We start from the raw sequence: 17,089 nt of genomic DNA, 5'->3' as shown, positions 1-17,089 counted from the left end.
AAACATAAATGAAATTGTTTGCATATTTATCATAAAGTTTTAAACAAAACAAACTTGCTAGACTGTTGCCGTAATCTTTCTTTCATGCAGCTCTTTTCTATTGTACAGCTGACCGTATGAATAAAGATGAAATGTTAAAGACTTTTCTATAAATATTCTTTAAAAGTTGTGAAGAATCCATGCCTTCGGTCAAAATTTCATTTTCTTAATAATGTACATTCAGTTCAGTGAAGAGCACCTCATTTGCAAGTGTTCGATTTATAGATTATCATCATATTTTTAAGAGTTTTTCTTGAAGATATCTTTAAATTGTAGAATCCATTCCACATACCAAAACTCTAAAAACTGGCTTATATTTCTCAAAAATCTTAATGACGCTACAGGATGGAAAGATAAGCCCGCAACGATTTTTGTTTTTGCTCATGTTAATCCTATATCTAGTGAAGTAATCCTGTATCTAGTGAAGTAATCCTGTATCTAGTGAAGGTTGTAACTTTAATAAAGTTAGAACCTTCACTTGTTATTAAATTTGGTTTAATAAAAGACCTCGTTTTTTTGCGGAAGATCTTTTCGCCAAAGCAAGACAATTTGCTAAATTTTGATCCAAATGATGGAGTTTCTCAAATAAAATCTTCCTCAAAGCAGATTTCAATTGACGTGCATCCGGATTGGAGATCATCCGTATTGTTATTAAAACCATTTTTTCTCTGCAAGTAACAACTTAATTTGATCTTGTGACATTTTATATGTCAAATTAAATTAAAAAGGTTTTCAACCCTTGAGAAAAGGTTAAGTGAGACAAATCTCTTTGACTTGTAGTTGATGGAAACTTGTAGTGAGCGACCGAAACTTCAGCCAAAACCAAAACCAAAGGAACCAAAGTTTCGGTTCAGTAAAATTCAAACCGAAACCGCTACCGAAATTTGAGTGACAACAAAGCCGAAACCGAAACAGTCCGAAACTTGAAAACCAGATTAATGCCAAAATAACATGAAATAACTAATTTGCATATGCAGTGTGTCCCATAAGTAATTATAAAAACTAAACCTATTTGTTAAAAAATATATTTCTGGTGAACCAATTGTATTTTATCTTCATTATAATTGATTTTGGTTTTTATACAAATTACTAAGTTTTGCATATCAGTGCGCCATCAATTAGAACCAGACAATTATACAAAACGGAAGAAATTTACTACATGGTTTTTGGAAAACCAGTTGGATAAAATCTAGGCAAAGTTTTGTAAATAGTTCTAAAACAGTTGCGCCCGGACCACCTTTAACACTTGAAAATCTAAAGGTTCTAATATCAGACGCTGCCCAGCAAATAATTACTGACAATATTGCACCATTGCTCCTGTCTTTTATTGATCGCCTTCAATTAATGCTGGGAAGTGATGGCGGTCATTTTGAATGATATTCACAAATCCTAATCCGATGACTTTTATTTATCATTCAAGTTTGTTAAATTAAATTAAAAAATAAAATATATTTGTTTTAAATAATAATAATAATAATAATAATAATAATAATTATTATTATTATTATTATTATTATTATTATTATTATTATTATTATTATTATATATTATTACAATAATAATAATAATAATAATAATTATTATTATTATTATTATTATTATTATTATTATTATTATTATTATTATTATTATTATTATTATTATTATTATTATTATTATTATTATTATTATTATTATTATTATTATTATTATTATTATTATTATTATTATTATTATTATTATTATTATTATTATTATTATTATTATTATTATTATTATTATTATTATTATTGTTGTTGTTATTTTTACTATTATTATTATTACTATTATTATTATTAAAATAAAAAGAATAAGAATAATAAAAATATTCAAAAATTCATTCATATGACGTTTATTTATCATACAAATTTGTTTGGTTTAATAAATATTTCGAAAAATAAAATAGATTTGTTTTTGTATTAACTTATAGGACACATGGTATTTAAACAATCAGTATGTAACTTAATTGAATAAAAAGTAGAACGTCTTAAGGCATTTTAGCATTTGAAGTTCACTTAAAGAAAGATTTGACAATAAAAGTTAAATTAATTATTGTTTTGATTAAAATTACTATAACTTATAATTAAAAACTGATTATGCCCCAAAAAGTTAAGACACCGATTTAATTAGAAACTCATAATAATCACACGCTAGATTAAAAACATGTCATCAAAACTGAAAAAAAAATCTCCTAATCAAGATTTCGGTTCGTTATACATTGAACTTTTGTAATACATTGGACCAAAATTTCGGCCGAAACTAAACAAGTAGAATGTTGCCGAAACAGTTATTTCGGCTTGGTTTTTGGCCGAAACCGATACCGAAGCCAAAAGTTTCCATTCACTACTGTTATAATGGAACCAAGAACAAGTGTTTATTTTTTCTGTATGTAATTAAGGAAGTTCTAGATATTTTTCATAAAGTTATTTACAGATTTCTTTTTATACTATTAATGGAAAGTTAATTCTCTTTGTTATTGCTATACTTTTCAAAAATACAATAAAATCAAAGATAGAAGGCGGAAAGTTTTTTTCAACATTTTTTTTTTCTTTTTCATTGACTCCTAAAAATCATCATTTTAAAATGGCCGCTGCAGGCTCGATTAAATTTATTGAATGGAAACAAAATACAGTTTTAATAACCACCTCTCGTTTCTCACGAAGGTTTTAGTAGCCGTCGCTCGTTTCTCACGAAGGTTTTAGATCTTGGAAAAAAAACCGTTAACAATCTATTTTTGCAACTATAAAATGAGCAAGAAACAACTATATTTATTACTTGATATTCTAAATATTGTAAAGAATTATTATTACTGGAAAGATATAACAAACCGAACCTCTCTCAAGTTATAAATTTCTAAAAATATGTGCAATTCATAATAGCAATATCTTCCTGTTTTTAAAAAAAACTCAGCGATTTCTTGCTGGCAAAATAACATTGTTGAAAAAAAAATTTGCTTCACAACGCCAGCACGAGTTAGGTATCTTGTAAATATATATCATTGATCACTAATAAATTATTAGTAACAAAAGTAAAACTAAAGAGTGAACTTGAGTGTGACCAATTTCACGCCTTAAAACCGCTATTAAGGGGATGAAATATGGGACAGGTCAATACAAGGGTTATTTCTTAAAAAAATCCCGCTACGATGGTATCAGATTAAAATCGATTATGGTATCAGATGGTATCAGATTAATCTCGGTGCGATGGTATCAGATTAAATATCTTTGGGCTAAAAAAAAAAAAAAACTTTCTTAAAAAATTTACTGCTTTGGCAGGGAAATTTTGATGACCGAATTCTTTTTTCAAACTACAACCATTACAAGTAAAATCTTTTATTTTCTTTTTGGAAAAATTTGTTTGCACCAAGTGTTGTTTATTGGATCTTCAAGGTAATAGATCGAGCACCCACTCAAAATTTCTTTATGCTTTTCATCAAGATACATCTTGTAGGTATATGCGATTTATACCTACAATAGGCCCAGTAAATAATTTAGTTTGATATGTGTAAACTATATACACACTGAAAAAGTCTTTGTACATAAAATATTTTGAGATTAAATAGAGAAACAATTCAGTCTTTGAATCAATTATTTACAACTAACTCAAGAAATTTATTTTATTCTTTATTTCTGTAAACAATATAATTTGTCGAAAGAAGAAAAATACTAATATTATTTTCTATATTTAAGTATTTTGAAATACAAAACAATTAAATTATTTTTTCCTAATAAAAAAAAAAAAACAAAAAACATTTCTTGTTTTTATAGCTTTCGACATTCTGTTCACAAGATTTGTAGTTTGATGCAACGTCATTTATTAATTTCCCAAAACAGCCTTGATTTTTTTCTTGAAGAGTAATTTCACGGCTTAGAGCTAATTTTCAGCAAGAACTACCTTGGGAACCAGCGTGATCTGGTGTTGCTTTTGTTCAAGGATAATTTAGCTCTGTATAGCGAATGACTCTAATGTATATAAATGCTCCCAAACCATTACTAATATTTTTTAACAATTTCCAAACAATTAATTAACAATTGGAGTTAATTAGTAAGAGTTTATCTTTTTACAGAACGCCTTGGGTAGATCTCTGATTTATTGCCTAAAATCTGAAATTAGGATCAATAAATCTCTTTATCTTATCAATGCCTAAAAATACAGTTACTTGATTAAAGTCAAATTACTGTATTTTTCGGCCAACTGTAATCGTTTCTACTTGTTTTGTGGACGTTAGAGTGACTTACGCACCGCGACCATACAGACCAACTGAATGTACCTCGACCTAACCGCTGCCAGTGCTAGATTGCAAATGAGCCTTGCAAATGCGCCTGGCCTTTTAAAAACGGGCCTCAATTTGGTAAAAACAAATGAAGTGATCTTAAATGTTGCAGAATTGTTTAGAATTTTTATCAATTAACGATCTATGTAAAATAATGATCTATGTAAAATTTTAGCTCAACTAGACAACAGTATATATCGACCTTAATTGTCCATTAAGTTTCGAAATTTTCGCTCTAAGAGTCATTTTTCAGTTGAAAAGTTTAATAGTAACGGCTATATGCTAAATATAATTACTTTGTAACTAAGTATGTTGTTGTATTCATCAATGATTTTTCATTTTTTTGTTTTAAACTGTTTGTATTGCTCGTGTAAAGTGACTTTTATAATGTCTTCTTTTTAGACTGTGAAATGTCATTAAATTCGTCTGGTAGTTCGTCACAGTAGTTAAAAAAAATTTTCATTTTTGTCTTGTTGGCTATATTTAAATCAAATTATTGGAACCAAGTTAAGATAATGGAAAGTGCAATAATAGTGATCAAAGATGTTTTCACATTTAGGCAAAAAGTACAAATTCCGGCTAAAAGGAGTTATTTAAACTGTTTGAAGGTGCAGGTAAAAAGAAAGAAAAAGATATATCTTTTTAAACTATTTGGATGATCTGTTTGACATAGCTCATTTAAAACACATGAAAAACACATTTGGAACACATAAAAAACGAAGAGGATAAGTATTTCTTAATCCTTCAGCGTCAAAAAGGACGACCAGGTTCTCTGCTTGTTGAAGCGTACTGCAATAGAAACTACCAGGAAAAAAAGGACTTATGAAACAACATTTTGGTACTCATGAACTATTTACATTAAAAACTGATGACTCAGCATCGAGCTGTGAAGACAATCATAGTGGTGGCGACAGTAAAAGTTCAACTGATCATCGTTCAGCAAATATCAACAACCACGGCAAATGTTCCAAAAAACTCGAGTAACTTTGTCATTTTTCACTCCCTATCTCGCGGAAGTTTTCGACGGGTGCAAAATCACTGATAGAAATGGGTTTTGCATATTATTAGCTGCTACAGAAGCTTTTGGACGAGATAAAAAATACCTGGTAATAAATCGCACTTCTTTTCAACGCCATAGAAAAAAAATTTAAGTATAAGCATTTGGTTCTTCAATTTTTAACAAATAAAATAAAAATTTCTGCATGTTATTTAAAATAAATCTAATTTAAATTAGTTTGGCATAAAAAGCTACTGGAAAAAATTGCACAAAACTTATGTTATTTTGTTGCAACTCTTTAATACATAGTGCAGAATTGCTATTCGATTAAAACTGATTTAATTTAATTAAAACAGGTTTCAACTAATAATTTTATCTGTGAATGTAAACATGCTAAACCAAAAACCTGGCTGGCTTTAAAAGCATAAAGAGTTCTATGTTAGTAAGCTTTAAAAAGTTTATCTTAAACGAATGATATAGAAATTTGTACTTCATTTAACATTATTTGTTTGAAACCGAAAAACCGAACGCTAAAACTTAAAAAAATTTAGAAAAGAAAGATACTTAGAAATTTAGAAAAAATGGTTGTCAAGAGTTAATGTTACACAGGGATAAAAAACTGCTCCCAGCACTCACTGGTGTTAAAAAGGTAGATAGACTGGAAATAGTTGTGACTTTTCAAAGCAATGAGCAATTGTTGGGAGTCCCTTAAATTGAAAATCTTCAGATGAAGAGCAAAATATAGATGCTTACCAAACATTGAAGAAGTGGCGTTTAACGGACAAATATCAGGCAATTTGCAGCAAGCAACATAGGTCAAGTGAATGGTTCCTGTAGAAGCCTAGAAAAATTGTTCAGTCGTGAACTATCGTCTCTTGTCGCCATTAAATTTTTGAATTAGTTTTATGGAGTTGATTGGTGAAACTTCTTTTCCAGTGAAGCACTGATGGGTGAAACTTCTTTTCCAGTCGTGGGACTTTTGCACTCGCCTTATTTGATGACAATGTCCCACCAAAGACAAAACTTAGAAATAATTTGTTTTACAGATTGTTGTCGCAAATCGTAAAAAGTACCCAACTGCTACTAAATCTTGTCTTATGAAACTGTAATTTTCAATGTTCATAAATTCACATTATGTTTTGATTCTATGGATGTTATTGTTCTACATGAAAATAATTTTATCTTACAGCTTTTTGGTGTAGTAAGTAAGAACATGGTTAATATAGGCAAGAGGATGTCCTTTTTGAAAGAAATTAATTATTATTCATATCATGCTCCCACTTAAGGGAGTTTGAGGGCTACCTAGCAGGTGTCCAATTGTACTGAAATTTTACACAGTTTTTGTTTGGTTGATTAGAACAGTATTAGGGGTTGGGAGGTACAACATTTTCAAATTCTAAAAATTTAATAAAACGAAGGACAACCCTAATGTGAACGTTGCACATTGTATTTTTTGTAACTTTTAGGTCCTTAATTTGGATTTAATTCTAACAATCAAAATTCACTATCATGACGTGTTCTGCAAATTGTAACTTGTTTTCTTCTACGACGGGCTCTGTATTATATCCAGTTTGTTGGAGCCGTTTTTTTGTGAGGTCACTGATTAAGGTGTTTTTAATTTTAAAAAGTTCTACATAAAAATAACTCATGAGATTAATAAGAACTAACAATAGGTTTTTTTTTCTCAATCAAGATTCTCTTCGGATTGATTTTTTACTTAATTTTACAAATTAGCCTCACTTTAAATGAAGTTATTGTTTAAACTTGACATTAAGAAAACTATTTCACTTATTTTTGGTTTGACGGACAATTTGGACGAATTCATGGGATGGACAATTTCACAACAGCTACTTTGCTTTTGAAATTGTCCATCCCATGAATTTGTCTAAATTGTTAACAGTTTGACAATGTTGAGAGGTAGTCATGAGGTAGTTAGAGTGACACTCTAGACATATATTAACATAAAAATTATCAATAAATTTGAAGATCACTTTTAAAACGAAAGAATTTTTTAAAAGCTATATTTATAGAGTAAAGTTTTGCGCCACATACATGCAGATTTTCACAACACAGATGATCACTGTTAAATCGAAAAAATATATTTTCTGTGTTCTATTTATTCATCATTACCATAAATATTAATATTATACGAGTAAAGCGTCCAATAATTAAAATTAACGTTTAAGTTGAGTATAATTTTTTTAAACACAGGTAATAAAACATTATAAGTAAGTATGGCTCATAACATTATTACGTTTTATTATTCATCATGTTTAGCTCTTTGTTCACTACGCCATATGCAACCGCTCTCTTGTGATGACAATCAGTTCATTTTACCTTTAAGAGCTCTGCTATTTCAATATTACGCAGACAAAATATTTTTGTAAGAACGACTCCAGCCTGAGAATGATTGATTCCAGTCTGATTTTGATGATGTAAAAGATATTTTTTAGCCAGACGCTCAGTAGTTTGTCAAAAATCTTTAATGCTATGCAAATTTAACCTCGACTAAGCTTCAACATGAAAACTAAAATTTGTACGCACTCTCTCCTTTGCTAACTTATTACCAGTACCTAAAAACTGTAAAAAAAACACGTTGTTGCTGTATAGTTTCACAATATAAAAAATGAAATATGAAATAAATAAATAACAAACAGCTTATATGAATAACTCGATTTTTACATTTAACTGCATTTTAAAGTTTGAAATTTAGTGGGTTACTTTTAAAAGATCGGACATTTTTTAAGCGATAAAAATTAAACAAAACAATTTTTATGTAATACTAACTTCGAATATGAGTACGATTGCGGATATGATGCTGCTTTTTAAGACTTTTCTTGTCTTCGATCGTAGATCGACTCAGAGTATTTATTTCCTCAACCAATTACTCCAAATATATCTTAAGCAAATGTAAAAATCATGGTTACATACTTAAAACAGTAATTCTATGCTGCTTTTTTAACGATCTCTTAACTAAATTCAAACACTATGAAGTTAATGTAAAAATGTTCAATCACCAGATTGTTATGTTGACCATAATAAATGACATCATCAGTGAGATTATAACAGAATTCAAAGACAAATTAAGAAGCAAACATTCCTCTTTAGTCTCTTAAAAAAAACTGGATTTTGTATTTTAATCAAAGTGGATGGGCCCAATATTCCTGGATTATTACCATCATTAATTAGAATTTTATCTTGAAGCAAAATAACATGCTAACTTTATTTCAGCTTTAGATCGTAGTTGCGTAAAAAAAAAAATCTCTATCATAGTGCCTATACAAAGACTTTAAGTCAAAGGTTCACCACAACCTTCAATCATCAAACACGATGCGTTACATATTTCTAATATTATCCGTTTCTTTTGTTAGCAAAAAAAAAAAAAAAAGAAAAACATTTTTATAAACATTCGATTTTTTCGGAAACATTTTTATAAACATTCGATTTTTTCGGAAACATTTCATCAAAACGCGTTCTAAAAGTGTTCTTTAAAAAAAACTCTTTTTATTAAAAGTGTTAACAACGAAATCCCGATTTTTACAAACAATTGCTTTTAATGAAGTTAGCAGAACTGCAAAATTTTTATTTGAAATCGATATATGAAATGTCTTTCGTAAAATATAGTTGCATCCAGTACTCAGAAAACTAAAACTTTGATATTTTTTGTAAATCAATCTCTGTACAAAGACGAAAAAATCATTGATCTAAAGATTGCGACTAGAATGCAGTGTAAGTTATCTTTCCAACAGTATATCACTGGATTTATGATCGTGGATACCTTGGCAAATAATGCCGCCGCGTGTAGAAGCCAAATCGGCATGTTTAAGGGTGTAAAAGCTGACAAGATGCCTACAGTTGCATATGGTGTCCAACACACTGTAAACGACAAAACCATAATTACAAATGACGTGACTGCTTTATTTTCCTTTATTTTATATCGCTTTGTTTCCAAGTTTTCTCTGCCGTAAGTTTTCGAAAAGTACTTAAATTTGGAATGCATGACGCTCCCTGTGAACAAACACGAGATAATAATGATGATAACTGGAATAAAAAAACAAAACCCCACTAAAAGTACCAAAAATATTTTGTCAGAAAGCTTTACTGGTACCCAATTAATCGAACAGCGAGTATAAGTGGCTTCCAATGTGTACGATGAAAATCCCAATAGAGGCAAAGCAGCCCATGCTATTGAATATATCCATGATAAAAGTCCTAACTTGCTGAATAGTTTTTTATAGCCAACCTGGTTGCTTAGAAATGGTGAGTTAAGTAAAGCCATTCTTGAAAGCGCTATTACAGTGAGAAGAGATATTGATGTAAAAGCTGGAAAAGCAGTAAAAAATGCTGACAGCTTGCACAACAATGAAACCTTTTTCGAGTCCTTGTTTAGGAAAAGGGCAGGCAAATAACCAAACAAGCTTTGAATTAAATCGCTAAAAGATAAATTCATACACAAAACAATGTAGTTGTTCTTGCGTTTTCTTTTGTTAAGACAATACAAGGCAATAATATTTGCAATAATAGATGATGAAGCGATCATTGTTAACAGAACTTTTACAGGATCCATTTTCTTCGAAGTGCGTATTTTTTTTCAAAGAAGATTAAATCTTTGTGAAGAAGATGTTCAAGAGAAAGTTTTTTTGAAGAATTTTTTGGATATCGGTTTTTCTCATCCGTAACAAAAGATTCATTTTAAAGCTGCCTCGTGAATAAAAAAAGGGAAAATAATAATAAAGACATATTGAAGGCAGATTACTTTGAAAAGTTCCTTTTCGGAAATCCCTATCTCCACATTTTAAGAAGTTAGCGGGCTATTATCGAAAGTGATGTTTTATTCATTTTTGTTTTTTTAAGATCGTTATGACTGATGTTAAAAGTTGAGTTAAAAGAAGAAATAAGTTTCAAATATAGCGTGGGTGCAACTACTATTTTTATTTGAGTTGCATAGAATTTGATGACGTTATGACAAATCTTACCTGAGGAGCACCTTTGGTTCAATCCGATCTTTAAACATATACTTGCTTTAATGTCAAAAGATTTCTTAGATGCGAAAGATTCTTTATTTGCTATAGTATAGCTTTTAAAAAAAAAGAAATAAAACCTTTTTTTCAACAAACATCTATTTTTTCAACAAACTATTTTTTTTTCTTTTAAAAAAACAGCAGCAGTGACGTAGAGGTTTCGGAGAGTATTTTGCATAAATAATCAGATACGCATGACTTACGGTGCCGCTTTTTGTTTTAACTTGGAATGTTCTCACTCCCCTCTTTTAAAAATAGTTTTTCCAAATATTTTAACAAGTGGCACACGAAAAAAAAAACACACACATTTGTTTATAATTAAAATATATAATTAAATGGTTGTAAATATTGAATGATCATATGTTATTCAATATAATACTTTTCAAGCGTATTTTCCTTTTCCACCCACATAACTATTAATTAACCTTAATTATATGTTTAGTACCTTATAAGTATATTTAGTATTGCAAAAAAATTTAGGAGCGAATTTGAAAAATCATTAAACATTTATAAAAAAGCATTCATTTAATGATTTGTTATGATACCATAGTTGAATGAGGCCAACTATTGGCTAATATTTGTTGTGCCTCGTAACAAAATAATAGTATTAATTTTTTGGGTCACATGATTAAAGTACATTAAAAAAATGATCCACTAAAATCAAATTTGTTTTTATTGTTTGCTCGGATGCTTTTAAGTAATGCTCGGATGCTTTTAAGTATTGTTAATCTAAGGGTTAAAAAATTCCAGCAAAAACTTGTTATTGAAGTGAGCTAGAAATACTAACGATTAGTTTCGGCACTCGGTTAAATATCAAAATACATTTTAAGATTTAGGGAAATAACTGTTAAAAAAAAATGTCACCTTAATTTACTTTTTAGAATACTTAATCATTTTTTAAATAAAGTTGAGCTTGAAGTACTATTGTTAAACTGGCTCTTTGTCATCTTGTAACATTTTATTGTTGACGAAGAGGACAAATTTTCACCATTTTGTTTATTTTTTTTACTTTTTTGAGATGATAAAAAGTTAATGTGTAAAATTTTTTTTAATTTTCGCATAATTTATATTTATTGTAATTTACACATTTTTAAGCGTTTTATTTTTTTAGGAAAGAGATTTAGTATTTACTCCACGTCAATTCCTTGATGAATTAATTATTCGATGAGATAAACTAAAAATGTGTCATTTTTATGGAGACAGCTTCTGACAGCTGGAATGAGATGTGGATTGTTTACACATCTTCCGAAAACTTTCCCCAATCGTGTTGTCATTAAAAAAATTAATTTGTCAAAAAAATGTTAAATTTGCTCAAAACGTCCACTAAAAACTAATTTTTTTGAAGCTACAAATTCTTTACACTCGATAATAATCTTAGCAGAAACCTTTTGCATTTAAGAGAATGTCATCCAAACTTTTTTTCCTTTTTGTAATATTCAGTTATCTACTACGTGGGAAGAACTAGAAAATTAAAAGATATTTATTGTTAAACGCATATTAATGTTTTAATTATTTATACCATAGAGTATTTTCAAATAAGTCCACGTTGAAATTTTAGAAAAAGGTCTTTCGATGGGGGTAAGAGCAAGAAGCTTTTAGTGGTAAGTAATTCAAACCATCAATAAATGATAAACTAAATTTGCTTTTAAAATACTTTGGTTTTTTAATAGATTGATAATTGAATTTGAAGATCTCCATTTTCCCAAATAAAAAAAATGTATTCAGCTAAATATAAGATAAATGTAATATAAGATAAATAAAATATAAATCTTTTTTAACTAATAATTGTTATCGTAATTTGTTTAAAACCTTGACTCTAATTAAGAAATAAATTATAAACTGAGAGTAGAACAAAATGGCTGAGATTAAATTGTATCTTAAAAAGAAATTATCAGTAAAAAAGTTTTATGCTTTTGAACATCTGAGAAACAGAAGGTCTACATTGATACATTCTATGTTATGTTTTAATATATGTAAAATATTTAAATAATTTAAAACTAAAAATCCTTGCTTATATTAATACAGCATAGTAGAGTATCATTAGAGAAATATTAATTGCGTTGTTTTATATGATGCAAGATTTCATTCGAATGCTAGTTATCAAAATGATAATGTTGGTGCATTTTCATTTCGATGATAAGTATTCGAATGAAATCTTATATATCGACTGTGCAACTGAAGAAAGCAGAATTATCATTTAAGCAGAGGACCACTTTCTGACAAACATCTATTTAAAAAAAGAAAAAATGTTTGGTTTGAAGTTTTTCTCTTCTGACTATTGACAAAAGACTACCAAAAATGATTTTTTATAATTGCATAATATTATCCACCACCTTTATTTATCCACCACATCACCACGTGCATCAAATGTCTAATATCATCCACCACATCACCACCTGCATCAAATGTCTAATATCATCCACCACACCACCACCTGCATCAACTGTCTACCATCATCCACCACCTTTTTTGAACTTAACGCTTTTACTGAATAAATTGAATCTCATCATCCATTATGTAATTCTTTTGAACAAAATATTTAAAACTTTAAAAAAAATTTTTACTTTAAAGAAAGCTAATTTTCTAACTAGGAGTTTAGATATAAAAAAATCGAAAACCCTAAAAAACTTCAAAAAATAACAATCTAGTTAGATCATAAAATCGCGGTTAAAATTTGATTAAATGCTTTACAAAAACAGCGAATGTTGACTCAAGAAAGGCGCCTTCCCTTTGTTATAAGACAAATGTAACTTAATGTAATGTAAGATAACGATGAATGTTATTTCAACTATTGTATATATTCAGCTGCTAAGGCTTTTACTTTAATTTAGAAAAGGTTTCTAAACTTTTGTCCGTCTCGTATCACAAGAGGTTAGATAATAAAATGACGTAATAGTTGGGAAAAAATCGAAATGATCATTGCGCCGGGTCATATCAATATAAGAAATTTATTTAAACTCTGGGAACACTGTTCAAGATGAGTGTGATACTAGACCAGAATGAAAAAGAATCTGGTATCGATTTCAAAGAGTCAGATTCTCAAGAGGATTCAGATGCCATGCAACTTTTTGAGCTTCCAAAAAGAAAAATTATCAGACCTCTTTCCTCATTTACAAAGAGAAAATTGAGAGAACGGCACTATTGGTAAGTTTACTGATTTCCTGGTTAGGTTTCGAAAATTGGTTCTATAGTGCATATATTATATGTAGTCTCTACTAAAACAGGTATAAGTAATATAAAATAGATGAGTTACTAAAATACTTGCATATGTAAAATGTGCAGATAAGAAAATAGTACTTGTATTTTCTTAATATCATAGAAAAAATACCTAAACTACAAAGGCTCTTATTTACTTTTGAATCCTTTCTTTATTATTACGGGCTACGAAAGATTTTTTTCTAAAATGAAGAACTTCAATAACAATTTTAGTTTTGATCAACAGAATTCTGGTTTATGTTTTAACTTAATTTTTCTTGTAAAACTTAACCAATCCACCTTTGTTTTATAAGAATCTAATGATATTGTGATAATAATGTAATGATAAAGTGATAAATGTATAACAAACATAATATGCACATAACTTGCATTCTGGTATAAAGTTTCAGTATCTTACTTTCTGTTTATCAAAGTTAAAAATGATTACAATATTTTTTCAATTAAGACAAAAGTTCACAATGCAACAAAACAATGAAATTTTAAAATAAAATAGTGAAATGATCAAGGAAATTGTTTATATTTGAAGTGCTTTACTTTTGATATTACTTGAAACTTGTGCAATAGTGGAAAATAGTGTGTGTTTGAATTAAATGATTCATTATTTATCTATGTATTTTTTACTTTAGTTCAACAAATACAAAGAAATGCTTTAAGGTCTTTTGCTATTGGGTAACACCGCTTCTTCTAGCCCTGTTTGTTGTTTCAACAAGCTTATGTCTAATGTTTTTATTATCTGGTATCTCTTCCATGAAGGAAGAAATTCATGTACTTCAAATAAGACTAAAAAATGGTATGTGAGTATGTATACATCTTAAAAAGTTTTTAATTTTTCAAGAGTTAATATTGGTCATTTATCAAATTTATGTATTCAAATTTTTGATAAATGTGTAATTCTTAGCTGATGCTATCCAAATGGAATTTAATGTGAAAAATAAACAACTGCATAAAGACTTTGCTGATAAGTTGCTTATTCTTGATCAATATAAGTATGCTTTTAACAATTTTGCTGATAAAATCAATGCTTTTTCTCTTAAGGTATTTTACTTTATTTTTCATTTATGTATTTTTTAGTTTATTTTTTTTAAATGCTGTATATAAGTATTAGTGATAAAATTAATTAGGCTGTTTTACTAAATATTAAGTACTCTTTATGCTTATATTACATAAATACATAAATTAAATTATAATTTATTACATTTAATAGATTGATGCACTTAATAGTTCAACTATTCAAATGCAAACAAGCATCTCTTTACCATTGTTAAATCAAGTGGCCTCAATCATAAGAGACATTGATACATTGAAAACTGGAATGGCTGACACTGGATCTGAAATTGAACAACTAGCTGCCACAAGTAAAGTGTTTGAGAGTAGTCTAGGAGAGTTTAAGCATGTGGTGGATATGTTTAAAATGGAAATTCTTAATATCAGTGTAAGTAATTAAATGTAAAAGTTGTTTATTTTAATTATGTGTAGTTATGTATCGTTAAGTATCTTATAGTTAAGTGTGAATATATATATATATATATATATATATATATATATATATATATATATATATATATATATATATATATATATATATATATATATATATATATATATATAAGTTTATTATTTGGTTCTTTCATTAAGGCTACTTTAAATATGTTCAAAAGTATGCCAAGTATTTTGTTAGCAACAACTCCTAAAGCATTTGTGAATGATGAAGATAAATTAGTGAAGCACGAAGAACTAAGTAGAACTTTAGAAGTATTTAGACAAAGTCAGAGAGAACTTATCCAGAATAACACTAATTTCTTTTTGAAGGTATGTTATAGTATGTTAATAGAATACATTCTATTTTTAAATTTTATTTTTGCATGTATTTTATTTTTGAAGCAGCAACCAAAAAGATTGGTTTTTTCACAATATGTACTTGAATTAACCTATAAAAATTAAAAACTTTTAACAATCCTGTTTGACAGTTAAAGAAATCCACTAGTAAAAAATATAAAATTTAATTTGAGTTTGTATCTTATAATTTTTTTAACACAAAAATTATGAATATTAATGTAAAAATTTTAACTTTTATCTAAAGTTTTAGAAGGTTATGAGTTAACCATTATACAAACCATTTCTGTAAACTGCTAAATGAGACATAGCTAAATATAAACAATTTTTAAACATATATTTAAGTTCAGCAGTTGAAAGTTGATCTTTTTAACTTAAATTTAGTATATAAACCCTGAAAGTTTATTGATATGGTTTTTATTTTGTTACAAAATAACGTTTTTATGTGGGATGAAACATATTAGTTGTTACATTATAACAATTATTATAATTATATTTATATTTGTATTAATAGTCATAAGTAAATATAATTTTTTTTACAAAAATTCATTTTAGGAACTGGACTTTCTCAATAAGACTTGTATAGATATAGTGAAAAATGTTTCAGCTGGAAGCATCATCAACCAAGAAGTATTTTACTTTTGAATTAAAAACAAAATATTTGGCAATGTTTTTATAAAAGCAGAGTTTACCCCCCCCCCCCAACTTCTCTGCTCCCTTACCTTTATTGTTTTTTGTTTTTAAGGTTTTATTTCCCAACAGAGGTTTTATTAAGAAAGGTAATTATATATTTTTGTGTTAATAAATATTTTTTCTAAAATATTTATGCTATTTTTTTTTTTTTTACATAAAGTTTACTAATTTTCACGTTTGTGATATTTTTTTGTTTTTGTTTTTGTTTTTTTTTGTTTTTTTCAGAGATTCCTATTTTTTGTTTTTTTTTTTAACAAGTTTTTAAATGAAAATTTTACTTTTCAAAATTAATCTTTTATCTATTTTTGTGTTATTATTTTTCCTAAAGTATTTATGCCATTATTTATTTATAAAGTTTACCAATTTTACAATTTGTATGTAATTTAAAAAAAAAAAGAAAAGTCTTGATCATTTTTTTTAGAGGACACCATTATTAAGAGTTTGGTTCCTGCTGTTTCCACCCATCAAAATGGTAAATTTTTTAACAAATTAAATTTTAAAAGATGAATCTGTTAATAATTTCTTTTTATTGAAAAAAATATATTTTTTTTAGTGACAAGCGAATTCAATCTAAAAGAAAATGAAAAGTTTCAGGTGTCAAAAATAGAAAATAATCTAAACAACGGACATAATTTGGAACAAGCAAACAAACTTAGCAACAGATATAAAGGAGAACATGATTCAGATTCTGCAAACTTAAATCCAATCGAAGTTAATGTAAAACAGGCAGAAAATGAAGACATTGAAATGCAAGACCGCACACTAAAACTCTTGTCCGAAATAATAAAGGAACCCACAAAACCTGAATAAAATACTTGAGGAACAGATAAAATTTATCATGACAATAATTAAGCATTGTAGATTTGTGATTCTTATGTGCACAGTTTGATACTGCTTTTCGTTACTCTTTCACTCGTTTTTTTTTTTTGTTTGTTTCTCTCAAAAAGACATTTAACTTAAAAAACTTTTTTTTATTTTATTTTTAATGAGCTATTTTAA

General features: G+C 27.8%; 2 protein-coding genes across 4 annotated transcripts; one reads left to right on the top strand and one right to left on the bottom strand.

Annotated features, from left to right (window-relative positions):
- Positions 1-7,318: 7,318 nt before the first annotated feature.
- Positions 7,319-10,625, bottom strand: LOC145192717 (melanopsin-B-like). 3 transcript variants are annotated; one of them, XR_016449260.1, is made up of 4 exons: positions 10,552-10,625; positions 10,304-10,404; positions 8,115-8,226; positions 7,319-7,907 (listed from the first exon to the last, which is right to left on the bottom strand). XR_016449260.1 is itself a non-coding variant. In XM_090076793.1 (2 exons), the coding sequence occupies exons 1-2, from the start codon at positions 9,892-9,894 to the stop codon at positions 9,255-9,257; spliced, it is 540 nt and encodes a 179-aa protein (XP_089932919.1). In that variant the 5' UTR covers positions 9,895-10,277; the 3' UTR covers positions 9,107-9,254. The 3 variants fall into 3 exon arrangements, 1 of the variants encoding a protein (XP_089932919.1); XR_016449259.1 differs by lacking the exons at positions 10,304-10,404; positions 10,552-10,625 and having other exon boundaries at positions 8,115-10,277; XM_090076793.1 differs by lacking the exons at positions 7,319-7,907; positions 8,115-8,226; positions 10,304-10,404; positions 10,552-10,625 and adding exons at positions 9,107-9,335; positions 9,436-10,277.
- A 1,286-nt stretch (positions 10,626-11,911) lies between these two features.
- Positions 11,912-17,089, top strand: LOC145192663 (uncharacterized). Its single transcript, XM_090076910.1, has 10 exons — positions 11,912-11,949; positions 13,180-13,492; positions 14,191-14,354; positions 14,463-14,599; positions 14,769-14,996; positions 15,200-15,373; positions 15,953-16,027; positions 16,143-16,176; positions 16,512-16,562; positions 16,644-17,089. The coding sequence occupies exons 2-10, from the start codon at positions 13,326-13,328 to the stop codon at positions 16,898-16,900; spliced, it is 1,287 nt and encodes a 428-aa protein (XP_089933036.1). The 5' UTR covers positions 11,912-11,949; positions 13,180-13,325; the 3' UTR covers positions 16,901-17,089.

The sequence above is a fragment of the Hydra viridissima genome, unplaced genomic scaffold (genome assembly GCF_058129835.1).
Source record: "Hydra viridissima isolate aposymbiotic clone 2 unplaced genomic scaffold, HvirCarnegie_v1 scaffold_1, whole genome shotgun sequence".
In the NCBI taxonomy this organism is placed as follows: domain Eukaryota; kingdom Metazoa; phylum Cnidaria; class Hydrozoa; order Anthoathecata; family Hydridae; genus Hydra; species Hydra viridissima.
Note: the sequence above shows the minus strand (reverse complement) of the source record. Positions and strands in the feature narration are given on the sequence as shown.